Genomic DNA, 14,574 nt, shown 5'->3' with positions numbered 1-14,574 from the left:
ATGTTCCGCCCCAGGATAATGGATTTTGATTATCGCGCTAATATCGTAATTCGCGATTTCTTTCGTCACTAATAATCGTGATATGAAACGTTCACACGGGCCCATCCCTACTCCTTCCAGGTGAAGTCCCTGGCGGACTCCATCGACGACGCGCTGACCTGCCGCGCGGGACGCGACGACTCCCAGGAAGGCAGCAGGGAGGGCGGGGCCATGGGCGAGGACTTTGGGGAGTGCGTGTGGAGCAGCAGCAGCAACCCGTCCTCCCAGAGGGGCCTGGCGGGAGGAGACCGAGGCCGGGCCATCGGCGGGGGAGGAGGAGGGGGACACAGCATGCACGGGGACAGCACCGCCACCTCCTACAGCGACGTCACGCTCTACATGGACGACTGCGTCCCCTCGTCCCCGCTGTCCCTGGACCGCGCCCCCAGCAGCACCGACACGGAGTACTGGGGCCCCGGCGGCGGCGCCGGGGTCCGCGAGGACAGCAGGTGTGATGGAAAGATATTAATATCCAGTCAGGGTGCATGAAGATGACAATTTATTGAAGATTTCAGCAACAGAGTAATAGAACAGGGGCTAATACTGATATTTTCACAAATTGGTACAACCCAAGGTGACCGTAAGTTTTTTTCATTTTTGTCTTCCTACATGTCTCTAGTTTACGTTTTGGTATGATAACCCTTTCTGAGAAGTAGCTTAATTGATGTTATCACCCGCTAGAGTCGGTGTCCCATTAACTTTACTATACAGGGAAAAAAAGGTAAAAAATAATCTGCTTTAAGTAGCATATGAGGGGTCAAACTAGGGTTTTTTCATGATTCTGAATCCATTGCAAGCATCTGTTTTGCACGAAAAACATTCCTTGCGCTAAAAACGGCGGTTTAGTGGTTTGAAAAAGTGATGATTCATCACTTTTCACACGTTTGAGGGGGCCGTTTTAGCCCAAGGAATGTTTTTTGTGCAAAACAGATGCTTGCAATGGATTCAGAATCATGAAAAACTCCTAGTTTGACCCCTCATATGCTACTTAAAGCAGATTCATTTTTAGCTGTATAGTAAGGTTAATGGGACACCGACTCTAGAGGGTGATAACATCAATTAAGCTACTTCTCAGAAAGGGTTATCATACCAAAATATAAACTAGAGATATGTACGAAGAAGAAAATCCAAAAATGTTACGGTCACCTTGGGTGGTACCAAAATTTGTATTAGCCCCTGTACTATAACAGCATTCACAGCATCAGAGTAGCAGGCCTCCTGGCCTCTCCTTTCAGCCCTCTCGTGGCACAAGCCTCCTGAAGTGTCATATTGTCGTTGTCGGGTGGAAACCCTATATGTCCAAGACCGTTCGTTTTGTATTTATCATTTTAAAAATGAACTAAACTAGTGAAAACAGCAGATCTACAAGCACACAACGCCTCGCACCGCGAGGCGTTGTGTGCTTGTAGATCGGCTGTTTTCACTACTTTTGTGCGACAGCCTTCTATGTTGAAGCAGGGCTTTACTTGGTGGAAAAAGTACAAATTTGAAACTTGGTGATACGAGGTTTCTGCCTGACAGTGACGATATGGGACACCTCACTCCATAAATGGAGATAGAATAGACACATCTATACTAAGTGCCATACAGTATGTAATAAGGCTGACTGGTTAAGTTAGCAATGACCATGTATAGTCTCACTTTAGAACAGAGAAGTAGAAGTCACCGGAGGATGTCAGCTGTTGGATTGATAGCTGCAGGCAAATCGAAATTAGTGTGAGATTTGCTTTAAACTAAGTTCTACAAAGTTGAATGTAAGTAGGATAAATAAACATTTGACAGTCTATAACAGGGCTTCTCAACTTAAGATGGTTCAGGGGCCACTCAAAATACCAAAAGTCCAAGGGCCGCAAGCTAAAAAGTATGGTCCTATTTTCCTACGTCCTACGTTTAGAGAATGATTTTGTAACACATTACGTGACTAGTCTAAAAATTAAGGAAACGCAAAAAGTAAGATCGTATTTTGGGCGTTTAGAGAATGATTTTGTAACACACTACATGACTAGTCTAAAAATGAAGGAAACACACAGATAACAGTCCAAACCTCTTTTGGAACAAACAAAATATCAAAAAAGTCAAAAAAGTCTTGTATAAAACAAAACAAACAATGTTTCGGAGAGAAACTGAAAAATTACATCAGAAATTATTTGTCCACACTGAAAGTATAACAAAATGATGACCATGACGGGCCGCATAGACATGCCACAGGGGCCGCGTGCGGCCCACGGGCCACAGGTTGAATAGCGCTGGTCTCTAAATATTTCTCCCACACAGGGACACCGAGGGAGGTGGGAGCAGCAACAGCCGCCGCAGCACCCCCTGCACGGAGTGCCGGGACTACCGGCTGCGAGGCGCCCACCTGCCCCTGCTGACCATCGAGCCGCCCAGCGACAGCTCGGTGGACATGAGCGACCGCTCGGACCGCGGCTCGCTCACCAGACAGCTGGTGTACGAGCAGGAGCCCGGCGGAGGCTCCGGATCCTCCCAGGAGACCCTCAACCACTCCTCGGCCGGCAGCGTGGCGGGGGGCCGCCCCGCCTCCACGGCCGCCGCCCAGGGCCAGACACGCGCCAGCGTGGGCAGACCTCTGCCCACGCACGTCCCTCACCACGTGGCACACCACCACCACCACCACCCCATGCACCACCACCAGTACCCGGTAGGGATGATGGCAACGATCCATCTAAAACGGAGTGATTCGCCGTTAAGAAATGATTTGGTTAAATTAAACGATTTAAATTCAGCATACATTTTTTTTTGGGGGGGGAAAGGTTTTTGTAAAAAAAAAGAACATATATATATATTATATATATCGTTGTTGTCGGTTGAAAACCTTATATGTCCAAAACCGTTTTGCATTTATCATTTTTAAAATGATTTAAACTAGTGAAAACAGCCCTGTGTGCTAGTAGAGCTGCTGTTTTCACTACTTTTGTGCGACGGCCTTGTATGATGAAGCAGGGCTTTACTTTGCGAAATAACGTACATTTGAAACTTGGACGTACGAGGTTTCCACCCGACAACGACGATATATTTTGTGTGTGATAGCAAATGTGAGCTTACCATAATCACAGTAAATCCTTAATCATATTCCATGATCACATTCAAGGGCTTTTGGATAGAAATGAGACAGACTCCTATAGAGCACTGCAGAGGGCAGGTGTGTGCATCTGTGCCCAGCTGAAGCTCGTTGGTGCTTGTTAATGTTACATACATCAAGGAAATTAAGTTTCTGCACTCATTTTTGGTTTTGGACCAAGAATGTTCCTTTTGGCCCTAAAAACAACGCCGCTTATCAAATAATCGATTCATCGGTCGATAAGGACATCAACTTTCAATCATGTCACTTTAGATTTGAACCACTTTAACCATTATTTTATGCTTTAACTATAAAAAAAAATTGCAGATATACAAGCTCACAGCGAGCTTGTATATTTGCTAGTTTTGAAAAATCGTGAACTTTTTTGCAAGTCTTTTTTGCAAGAATATTTTGGACCCGATTCTATATGATTCTAAATCCTTCTTCTAAATCAGTAGTTCTCAAACGTTGTCGTTTCAAGGACCCCCAAAATGACATGTATTTGGCCGCGGACCCCCATCTCAAAACATGTTGTTCCAGGGACCACCCAGAAGCAGATATTTGAGTTACAAATGACATTTTTCAAAAATAGCAGATCTACAAGCTCGCAGCGTGGCACTTCAAGCTTGTTATATCTGCTATTTTTCAATAGCTAAAGTATAAAACAATTCCAGACCTAAATGAACTAATCGATACTTTGCGTCCTCACTCAGTACCCGGACACGCCCTCGTCCTCCTCCTCGCCGCAGCAGCAGCCCCCCACCACGCCGCTGTCCTCGTCCTCCTCCATGGCGGCGCTGCCCCCCGGTGGCCTGGAGCAGCCGTGCTGCGTCTCGGACGGGGACAACGACTCGCTCAACTCCACCACCAACTCCAACGAGACGGTGAACTGCAGCTCGGGTGGCTCGTCGTCGCAGGACAGCCTGCGCGAGCCGCTGCCCCCGCTGGGCAAGCAGACCTACCAGAGGGAGAGCCGCCACAGCTGGGACTCGCCGCCGTTCAACAACGACGTGGTGCAGAGGCGGCAGTACCGCATCGGACTGAACCTCTTCAACAAGTAAGAGCACCGAGGGTTAATATATAAATAAATACCAGTGGTGGAAAAAGTACTGGTAATATAAATACACAGCCTCTTCAACACGTAAGACCACCAGTCCAGGGACGTTGTGAATATACAGGCAGAGGCACTCTGGTGGTGATACCTTGGTGAAGCCATTTAGCCATTTGGCTCGGAATTTAAGCATCTATTCAAACATAACGGCGTTGAGCGGGAGTAGTAGGATGGAGGCTCTATGTCAGGGGTGGGCAACTTTGTTTTCACACTCACTCCAGAGGGCGACATTGCATACAGTAAAAAATAGACGATCTACAAGCTCAAAACGGGTCGCACTGCGACACGTTTGCTATTTTCCTGTCATGTTTGCATGGTTGGAATTGTAACAGCTGAAATCAATAATATATCATTATTCCGATATTAACCAGAGGGCCACCAGTTGCCCATGTATATGCTCTATGTCCTCCCGCTAGGAGCTCCTTCCCAGTGGGTGAAGAGCTCCCACCGGGAGGGTTAATTGAATTGAACCCTCCTTGAAAATGAAAAAAAGATTGTCTATTTCTCCTGAATGCTCGACCCAGAAGTGCACTCGGGTTCATGTGATATTGTTTTGGTGTTGTGTCTCTGGTGTTCAGGAAGCCAGAGAAAGGCATCCAGTACCTGATAGAGAGAGGGTTTGTGTCTGACACCCCGGTTGGGATTGCTCGCTTCATCCTGGAGAGGAAGGGCCTGAGCCGGCAGATGATCGGAGAGTTCCTGGGGAACCGCCAGAAACAATTCAACAAGGATGTCCTCGAGTGAGTCTGGGTGTCACAACCCAACAACATCAACATTCAACTGATTGTGTATTGATTAGAGGTGGGACGTTCGCGAACGAATCGAGTCTTTTGAACGGTTCTTTGAAATGAACGATGGGATCCGGTTCGTTCATTTCTAAATGAACAGTGGTGGGAAAAGAAAAGTACTCAATGTAGAAACACTCTGCTACAAGTAGAAGTTCGGAATTAATTTAAATGTACTTGAGTAAAAGCACAAAAGTATTGGTATCAAAATGTACTGAAAGTACGAAGCAGAATGTCCCATTTCACAGGTTTTCCAATGAATAAAATGTAGAAAAATCATTTGAAAACAGCAGATCTACAAGCTCACAATGCGTCGCAACGCGACGCATTGTGAGCTTGTAGATCGGCTATTTTCAAATGGCAGGTATGTACCTATATATGTCAGAAATACATGTATATAGGGACAGGGTTGAAGTGATTTGTAATTATAATCAAAATCTACAGAGTAACTAGTAACTAAAATGAGCCAGTCTTTTGAACGGCTCTTTGAAAGGAACGGATCCCAGAGATCCGGCTCACTTCAAAGAGCCATAAATCCCATCTCTAGTATTGATGGGGTAGAGATGCATCTTGACTCTTGATTTATTGAAGTTCTTTATTGACAATCAGGTGCGTTCGGAAAATGTGCACTCAACGCACTGGTGTGCCATGTTATCGTTCGTTTATTCGGTGCACTTGGTGCTAGGGCTGTCACGATTATGACATTTTACATGACAATTAATTGTCACTCAAATAATTGCGATTAATGATTTAATTGTGTATTTGTCGTTGATAATTACATTTCTGTTTGGCTTTTAGGCTTTGAAGTTGCACATGGCAGATATGACACATAACCTAAATATACAAAGAAATTACTGACATATTTGACAACTTTCTACTTAAAAAATAACATTGATAGTGGAAATAGCCGATCTACAAGCTAATTTTTGCGGGTTTTGCCGTGAATTTAGTCGGTTTTGGGCCGGTTTTGGGCTGGTTTGGGTCCACTCCCTCCATTTCGGCGCCCCCTCGGCGCCCCCTCTAGGATGGCGCTCTAGGCGACCGCCTATACCGCCTATAGCTAAAAACGGCCCTGTCGCGACGCGTTGTGAGCTTGTAGATCTGCTATTTCCACTATTTCTGAAAATGTTTGTAAATATATGAACATTTTTCAACATTCACGATTATGACGATTATGACAAAATATTTGCGATTATGTCAAATAATTGCGATTAGACGATTATGTAATAATTGTGACAGCCCTACTTGGTGCGTTGTCGTTTGGAAATCCAGTGCACGGCGCACCGGGTGTGCTGAGTGCACGCACTGAACGAACCTACTCAGAAGATGGGGTTTGGCGGTGTTTTGATTGGTTGGTTTTCATGGCGGTGTCTCTCGCTTCTCAGCTGTGAACAATGGCGTAGGAAATGATAACAAAACGCACCATTTGATGCTTTATTGGTCCTTTGGGCTTTATTGTTACGCACGCATCAACGTGTAAACTAACAGCAGGTAGGCCAATGTTATGAATTCAATTACCTATCAATAGCAACGTTACGTTAGCAACTGCTGCTTTTCAGAACGTTTTCTGACTGAAAAAGCACGCTGCTGCCTCTTAACTGGTCGTTCGTAAATAAGCCACACTGAATGCACTCTACAACGTCACCGCCCACTGCACTCACTACACTGAGCACACACTCGGTGCGCATTTCCGAACGCACCCTACATGACCATGTATGTCAAAAGGATAACGCATAAGACACCAAAAAGCTGAAGATTTGGAATGACGTACTGACGGATACACTATTAAGTGTTAAGTGTGTAAAAGGTATACATTTATATAGAACCTTTTTAGAAAGCGCTTTACAATGTGCATTACTATCACACATTCACACACGGGAGGTGGAGAAAACCACCCAATAAGGCACCAAACTGCTCATCAGGAACAGGGTTCAGTGTTCGAGGACACTTTGACATGCAGCCGAGAGCCGGTGATCGAACCAAGATCCTTCCAGTTCCCTGGCAGCCGCTGGTACCCAGGAGGACAATCATTTCTTAATTATTTTCTGTCATCAATATCGTTGTAGCTATTGTTTGTAACACCGGCAAACTACTATGTATTGATTGATTGATTGAAGACTTTATTAGAAGTTTGCATAGGAAAAGGTACAGTTTCATGACGGTACAGTTCACTGGTACAAGGGCAACTAAAAGGCAGATCCTAGTAAGCTTTTCGGCTTATTTGCGCAGGAAACCATTTAAGTGTCTCATATAACGTTGAATGACAGACGGATAGAACACAGTACTATGCAGTAGATATTGTCAGAAAAAAAGAAAACAAAATAACAGTGCAAAAAATAGATATTTACAAAGAAGAGTCTGGGGGAGTGTAAGGCTGGGCTAGGTTTGTTTTACCATTTATGAGTTGTTTTTTATGATGTTTTTTTTTCAGTATAACTCAGGATTTAGGGTTATAGGTTTAAAATTGTGTAATACAAACGTGTGTGTTTCAGCTGTGTGGTGGATGAGATGGACTTCTCAGGAATGGACCTGGACGACGCTCTCAGGAAGTTCCAGGCTCAGATCAGAGTTCAAGGAGAAGCCCAGAAGGTGGAGAGGCTCATCGAGGCCTTCAGGTCTGTAGACCAGAGTGAACACACACAGGGACGTGCTGGCCATTGGGAAAAGCGGGACAACTCCCGAACGGCCGGTTCATTCCCGGCCGGTCCAGGCCGGCCATTAGGAAATAATTAAAAATAAAATGTCCATTTTGGGGGCTAGGCGGCCAATAAAGTAAATTGTTACTGTCAGGCAGAAACCTCATCCAAGTTTCAAATTTGTAATTTTTTTTGCAAAGCAAAGCCCTGCTTCATCATACAAGGCCGTCGCACAAAAGTAGTGAAAACAGCAGATCTACAAGCACACAACGCCTTGCAGTGCGAGGCGTTGAGAGATCTCTCTCCATAGAGATCTCTCTCCATAGAGATGATCTCTCTCCATAGCGCGCAATGAGGGCTGCATCCATACGCGTCTGTGCGAGGTTTGTCATTCATTAACATGGGAGCAGAAAAAACGGTGTCCGTGCGCTCGCACGCCCTGTGGGTTTCAAGCATAAGGATACCCAAATGATTCCATGCCAAGGACCCTCAAATAGCCTCTGGCTGAGGCCTCCACTATTGGCAAAAGGCTTGAAACAACAGCAAATTACAAAACAACCAACTTTGAAGATCACTGCTTTATTGATTGATTGATTGATTGAAGACTTTATTAGAAGTTTGCATAGAAAAAGGTACAGTTTCATGACGGTACAGTTCACTGGTACAAGGTCAACTAAAAGGAGATCCTAGGAAAGCACTTGGCTTATTTACACAGGAAACCATTGAAGTATCTCATATAACATTGAAAGACAGACGGATATAACACAGTACTATGCAGTAGATATAGTAAAAAAAAGTAAATAAATAAAAAATAATTAGGACAGTGTTTCTCAACCTGTGGGCCTGGGCCCGCTGGTGGGTCATGAGAATTCTGCAATAGGCCCCCAAATAATTGATAAAACATTGTTAAAAAAGGATAGTAAATGGGGAAATTCAGTTTTCATTGCGACAGCGATAAATAACATAATGTTCCATTGATCCTGGTCAAATGCACACGGCCCACCCTCCCATCTGACTACTTAAAGCAGGGGTCTTCAACGTTTTCAGGCCAAGGACCCCTTAGCTGAGAGAGAGATGAAGCAGGGAGCCCCACAACCTGTTCATAGATTCCATATAGTTTCATTGTTTGACAGCATGATCATCAGTGTATTTTAGATTCATGTTGATGTGTGTTTTTGGATACCGGTATTTAACCACTTAAACCGTCAATACTTAATGAACTTGACACTTTCACTGTGTACTTAGTTTGCTCTTTTTCCCCTCTACATCAAAGCTCTTTGCCGAAAATAGCCGATCTTGTAGATCTGCTATTTTTGGCTAAAGTTCTCTGAATATGGATGCTAGGGTTCAAGTGGTTAATATAAAACAGGAAAGATTTGGAGGACCCCCTGTAGTAACTCTGAGGACCCCCTAGGGGTCCCGGACCCCCTGTTGAAGACCCTTGACTTAAAGATTCAGAAAAGGTTGAGAGCCACTGGTTTATCATATATACGACGCTGCAGACTTGTGATGTTTGACGTCTCCTCCTGCAGCCAGAGGTACTGTGTGTGCAACCCCACCCTGGTGAGACAGTTCCAGAACCCTGACACCATCTTCATCCTGGCCTTCGCCATCATCCTCCTCAACACGGACATGTACAGCCCCAACGTCAAGCCGGAGAGGAAGATGAAGATTGACGACTTCGTTAAGAACTTGAGAGGTAGTCTAAAAATGTCTTAAAAGATTTAAAAAAAACTCCTTTCCTCTTTTATATATATATATTTTAACGTAGGAAAAAATATATATATTTTTTTTACTCAAGTCGTGACCCATTATATCTCTGCTGTCAGGCCGAAATCTCCTAACTCCAAAATGTTCATTTTCATGAGCTCAAGTGGAATTAGGAGGTTTTGACCGAAGGGCTTTTTACTACTTTTCTTTGGTTCAATATTATTTTAACCCAACACTCAGACATAAAGGGTGTTCAATAACCCTGATTTATGCACAAAAATCAAAAAACTCAAAAATGGAGTTAGGAGGTTTTGGCCAGACAGTGACGATATATAAATTGTTCCCATTGATTTTCGAGACTGACAGACCTGACGTGTTCGTCGTGTTGTGTGTTTGCATGTAAAGGAGTGGACAACGGTCAGGACATCCCCAGAGACCTGCTACTGGGCATCTACCAGCGCATCCAGAAGTGGGAGCTCCGCACCAACGATGATCACGTGACCCAAGTGCAGGCTGTGGAGAGAGTCGTAGTGGGGAAGAAGCCTGTGAGTTTCTTCTGAGAGCCATGCCTCACTCATCCTGGATTTGCTCCTTTATTGATGGTGGTATATTATATATGCAGTGGATCTCAACCTGTGGGTCAGGACCCCCAGGGCCAGTGCAGGGGGTCCCCAAGTGAATTTGAAGGGGTCCCCAGATGATTAGTTTAATGTGAAACATTGTTTTCTCACTCAACAGTAAACAAACCAACATACAGTATAAGTGTATTAATAGAGCATCGCAGTTGAAGCCCCACCCCGTCCTCACTCTGGTGTCGGAAGCGTTTTCCGCATTCATTTCTTCCATAGACATTTCATAAAGTATTTATTTAAACGTTTTTAAGCCTTGGACAAAGCCACCTCGGCTGGAGAGGTATCATGTCAATATTCACATTTTTTTGAATGCAAAGATTAATTAGAAAGCTGAAAAAAGGGCAGGGTACAAGACTGTGTACATCACTATTTTTAAAATTGCGGAAACTACACTCCCAGAATGCATTGCGAATGACACTTGTTTCCTGAAATATAGCCCTTAAATCACGCTCAGTTTAGTTATCCAGGCCAGCATATGGCCTGAAATGTAGTGATTGTCATCTCTGTGGAGTGTGGACGCTCTTATCGTCATCCTTAACATAGTGCATCATATTTGTAAAAGAAAGACGATCGCTCACGGAGTTCTGCTGAAGTGCAATAATCCGCCGGGAAGACAGGGGGCAGTAGCTACTTCCGCGATAACTGCAAGATATGTGAAAGAAGAAGAAGCTAGACCAATCACAGACGTCGATTTCACCGGATGTACATGTTTAGCAGTATGGGAAATGCAGTTCTTCTCCGTGCGATCTTGATTAAAACGTGTTTTTACTAAAACTAGAGTGATATACTCGGGGGTTCTACAGGAGCATATAGAACCATTTTACAACCACCAGCCTAGTGGTAAGTGTACATTGAATTGCTACGACTTTGTGGCTGATATTGAAAAACCCTATGGTGAAAATTAATGGAAAATGGACTTCCGACACCTCACTGCGATGCTCTATACAGGGTATCTGCACATTTCTAAAGTGAGAACTTAATGACTTTTATGACTTTTTTAATACTGCTAAAATAAAAATAAAAAGAATTACACCATTTCTGCATCAAAAGTAGTCAACAAACTAAGCTAAATTGTCAAATATTACCTGAGAAAGAGTCACAAATGGGAAAATAGCTGATCTACATGCACACAATGTGAAAGGCATCGTGAGCATGTAGATCAGCTATTTTCATAATACTGGAACTGAGTCAAACTAAATGTAATGTGTCAACTCCTACATTCCTACTGCTTGTCAGTGTGGTCACGGCCTGAAAAGGTTGTAGGGCTGCAACTATCCATTATTTTCTTGGCCATTATTGATTACTTTTTCACTGAATTAAATCATCTTGAAGTTCTTTAAAAACATATATTATAGTTTCATATATCGACGGGGGAAATAATGAACTGATTATTGCTAGTGGTAGGAAGTAGGGGCAGGCATTGACCGGATAGGACAAGATCTATTTCATTAGGGAGTCTTACTGGTGGTATGTAGTTCTTGTTGAGTGACGTGTGCGCACGTGTGTGTGTGTGTGTGTGTGTGTGTGTGTGTGTGTGTGTGTGTGTTTGTGTGTGTGTGTGTGCTCGCGCGTGCGTGCGTGTGCGCGTGTGCATGCTGTAGGTGCTGTCTCTTCCACATCGTAGGCTGGTGTGTTGCTGCCAGCTGTACGAGGTGCCGGATCCAAACAGACCTCAACGGACCGGAGTTCACCAACGAGAGGTCTTCCTTTTCAACGACCTCCTTGTGGTAAGAGTCGACTCAGCGCTTGTCTACGTCTGACTCATAGCCAGTTTCTGTAATGCAGAAGCTCTCAAACATTTAATCCCAGCTGGTCCAAGTGCAGTGGGTAGTGGAGTTCTGTAGTATAACATAAATCTCCCGGTTTCTGGTACTTATTCGTAATCCCTGTGGGTGTTACTACCTGTTTATAGAGTTTAGGGCTGTCACAATTATTACATAATCGTCTAATCGTGATTTTTTGAAATAATCGTTGATTATTTTTCATAATCGTCATAATCGTTTCCATGTTGAAAAATGTTCATATATTTAAAAACAAAAGTCAAAAATAGTGGAAATAGCAGATCTACAAGCTCACAACGCGTTGTGAGCTTGTAGATCGGCTATTTCCACTATCAATGTTCTTTTTTAAGAATAAAGTTGTCAAATATGTCAGTAATTTCTTTGTATATTTAGGTTATGTGTCATATCTACCATGTGCAACTTAATTTGATTGCCATTTTCAAAATGGCCGCCAAGTTCCTCACTGCCACGTTCCTAAATTTCTAGTGCACAGATCAATTTTTAGTGCACGGATCGTGCACGCCCATGCCTAGATGATGCACCATATGTGTAGTACTTTTTAACCAAGCCTTCAAAGTCAGACAAAACAAACATTTTGCCATTTTAAAAGATGTGTTTGTTATGGGGCTAAACATGCAATTTCGCGATTGCGATCATGCCCAATACATTTATGGCATTTTTGGATATTTTCTTATAAAAAGTTTTTTTTTTTTTTTTTTTTTCAAAATGGCTGCCAACTCGGGAAACTCGGGCTGTGGCAGCCTGGGACTACTGTAATAACTCGGGAAACTCGGGCCTTGGCAATCAATGAGTTAAAAGCCTAAAAGCCAAACAGAAATGTAATTGTCAACGACAAAAACACAATTAAATTGTTAATCGCAATTATTTGAGTGACAAATAATCGTCATGTAAAATGTCATAATCGTGACAGCCCTAAGAGTAGTGAACTGTGACGTAATTTTCACATCCTACCTGGTTCGCGGTTTTCTTCCCCCATTCTGAATTCCCATAGACCTTTTTCATATGGCGTCATATAAGAACTGTGTTCCAATTATACACAAATTATCTCAGCGGTTTGACTCATATGGATATGAAGAATCAACTGATGGTGAGAAAACGCTAATGTTTATGTCGCCGAATGAGTTACATTTTCGCTAGAAACAGGCTTTATAGAATATGAGTGACTGACTATCATAAACCATACAGAGCCACCTCGCTGACAATATCGCAAAGACCGTTTGTTTATTTTTGGATCACAACGCTTATATGAGACGATTTAAGGTGACTCAATGTTATTCTCCATAGAGAATTACTTCCGTGGAACCGGGGGGATGAGCGAGTCACGTCATGACTTCACTGCTCTATTACCTGTTATTATTATTAATATTTTACCGCTGGCCAAGCCAAATGTTTTACCACTGAGCTAATAGAGCATGCCTGCTTGCTCAGGGGAGAAATTGAAATTTGACCACCAGCGGTCCTACCAGACCACACAGGATATAAACGTCTCAATAGGAGAGCAGGGAAAAAGTGAAAAAAGAAAACCAAGGCACTCTTCTAAAAAGCCTTTAATAAGTGTTGGCTAAATCATAATTGAAAAAAAGGTTGGGATCACCGAATTGTCCAAAAGGTATGTTATTTTTTTGCCAATTTGGGTGGAAGCTGTCTGCTTTTAGCACAGTGTTTCTATCAGTAGGCTTTCTATAAACTGTGGTATGGAGTTGACCTTCTTCACCCTTAGAGATAATCAAGTCTTTGATATTTCTATTGTTAGTATTCAAGAGATCATGACAAATTAGAAGTTCCTCCTCTGAACCAGTCCAAAATAAAAGAATGTCATCAATGTACCGGCCCCACCATTTTATTTTGTCACGATAGTTGCAGTTATAAACATAATCCTTTTCCCATAGACCTAGAAATACATTTGCATAGTTAGGGGCAAAACAAGCCCCCATGGCAGTACCTCGATCTTGAGTATATAATTGGTCTTGGAAGAGAAATACATTGTTTTTAGAGAGCAGGGAGACTGAATACAACCACCTCAGTTGTGTTAGTTACAGTATATTGTATAAACATACGTTACCATAGCATTTTAATCACAACAAACAAAGGTTGCATAGTGTATCTTTGGCTCAACTTTCTCTTGTTTTTAGGTCACCAAGATCTTTCAAAAGAAGAAGACATCAGTGACCTATAACTTCAGACAATCTTTCCCTCTGGTGGAGATGCAAGTCCACATGTTCCAAAACTCCTGTGAGGAACATTTCCTTCCATCTGAACAAACATTTCCCTCCATAATTGTCAACCACGAACTTACTGTACATACTGTGTAAATTAGTGATGTGCGGGTCAGGTTTTTTTCATAACCCGCACAGCCCACAGCCCGCACGGAACGTAACCCGCCCGCCCACGCCGCAGAACAATGTACAAATTAACGAATCCGCCCGCCCCGCAACCCGCATTTAAAAAAATATATATGGTATATCATCTCCAATAGCTCATCTTTATATACGGCTCTTCTACGTACCCAAAGTCGCTTTACAGAAAGGTTTACAGTAGCACAATATTGTCATGGGCTAAATAAACAAACGTGTTGTTCAAATTGGGGTTTAGCCTATTTGAGAGCAAAAAGACATTCATTCAAAGACGTTCGTTCTCTCTAAATCGTGGGGGCATCGTCGGGGTAAGAATGGCGTTTCAGGTTTTGTTTGTGCATTCTTCTCTGCTGTGCTCACGTTGTGTCTGATGGTGTCAGCGAGCAAATGTTGGTAAAATGTGGTTTGCGGCCCCAACAGGAGCGG

The 14,574-nt window shown here is 43.2% G+C and overlaps 1 protein-coding gene across 1 annotated transcript in view; it reads left to right on the top strand.

The window, feature by feature from the left end:
* Window positions 1–14,574, top strand: part of iqsec2b (IQ motif and Sec7 domain ArfGEF 2b) — a gene marked incomplete at both ends in the record, with an annotated part of 130,277 nt that overhangs the window by 107,900 nt on the left and 7,803 nt on the right. The window contains 9 exon segments of the mRNA XM_080734159.1: window positions 121–488; window positions 2,314–2,698; window positions 3,832–4,175; window positions 4,808–4,969; window positions 7,507–7,633; window positions 9,187–9,349; window positions 9,766–9,905; window positions 11,594–11,719; window positions 13,927–14,026. Coding sequence (XP_080590285.1) covers window positions 121–488; window positions 2,314–2,698; window positions 3,832–4,175; window positions 4,808–4,969; window positions 7,507–7,633; window positions 9,187–9,349; window positions 9,766–9,905; window positions 11,594–11,719; window positions 13,927–14,026 — 1,915 coding nt within the window.

The sequence above is a fragment of the Nannobrachium achirus genome (genome assembly GCF_963921795.1).
Source record: "Nannobrachium achirus genome assembly, chromosome: 9".
NCBI classification, from domain to species: Eukaryota; Metazoa; Chordata; class Actinopteri; order Myctophiformes; family Myctophidae; genus Nannobrachium; species Nannobrachium achirus.
Note: the sequence above shows the minus strand (reverse complement) of the source record. Positions and strands in the feature narration are given on the sequence as shown.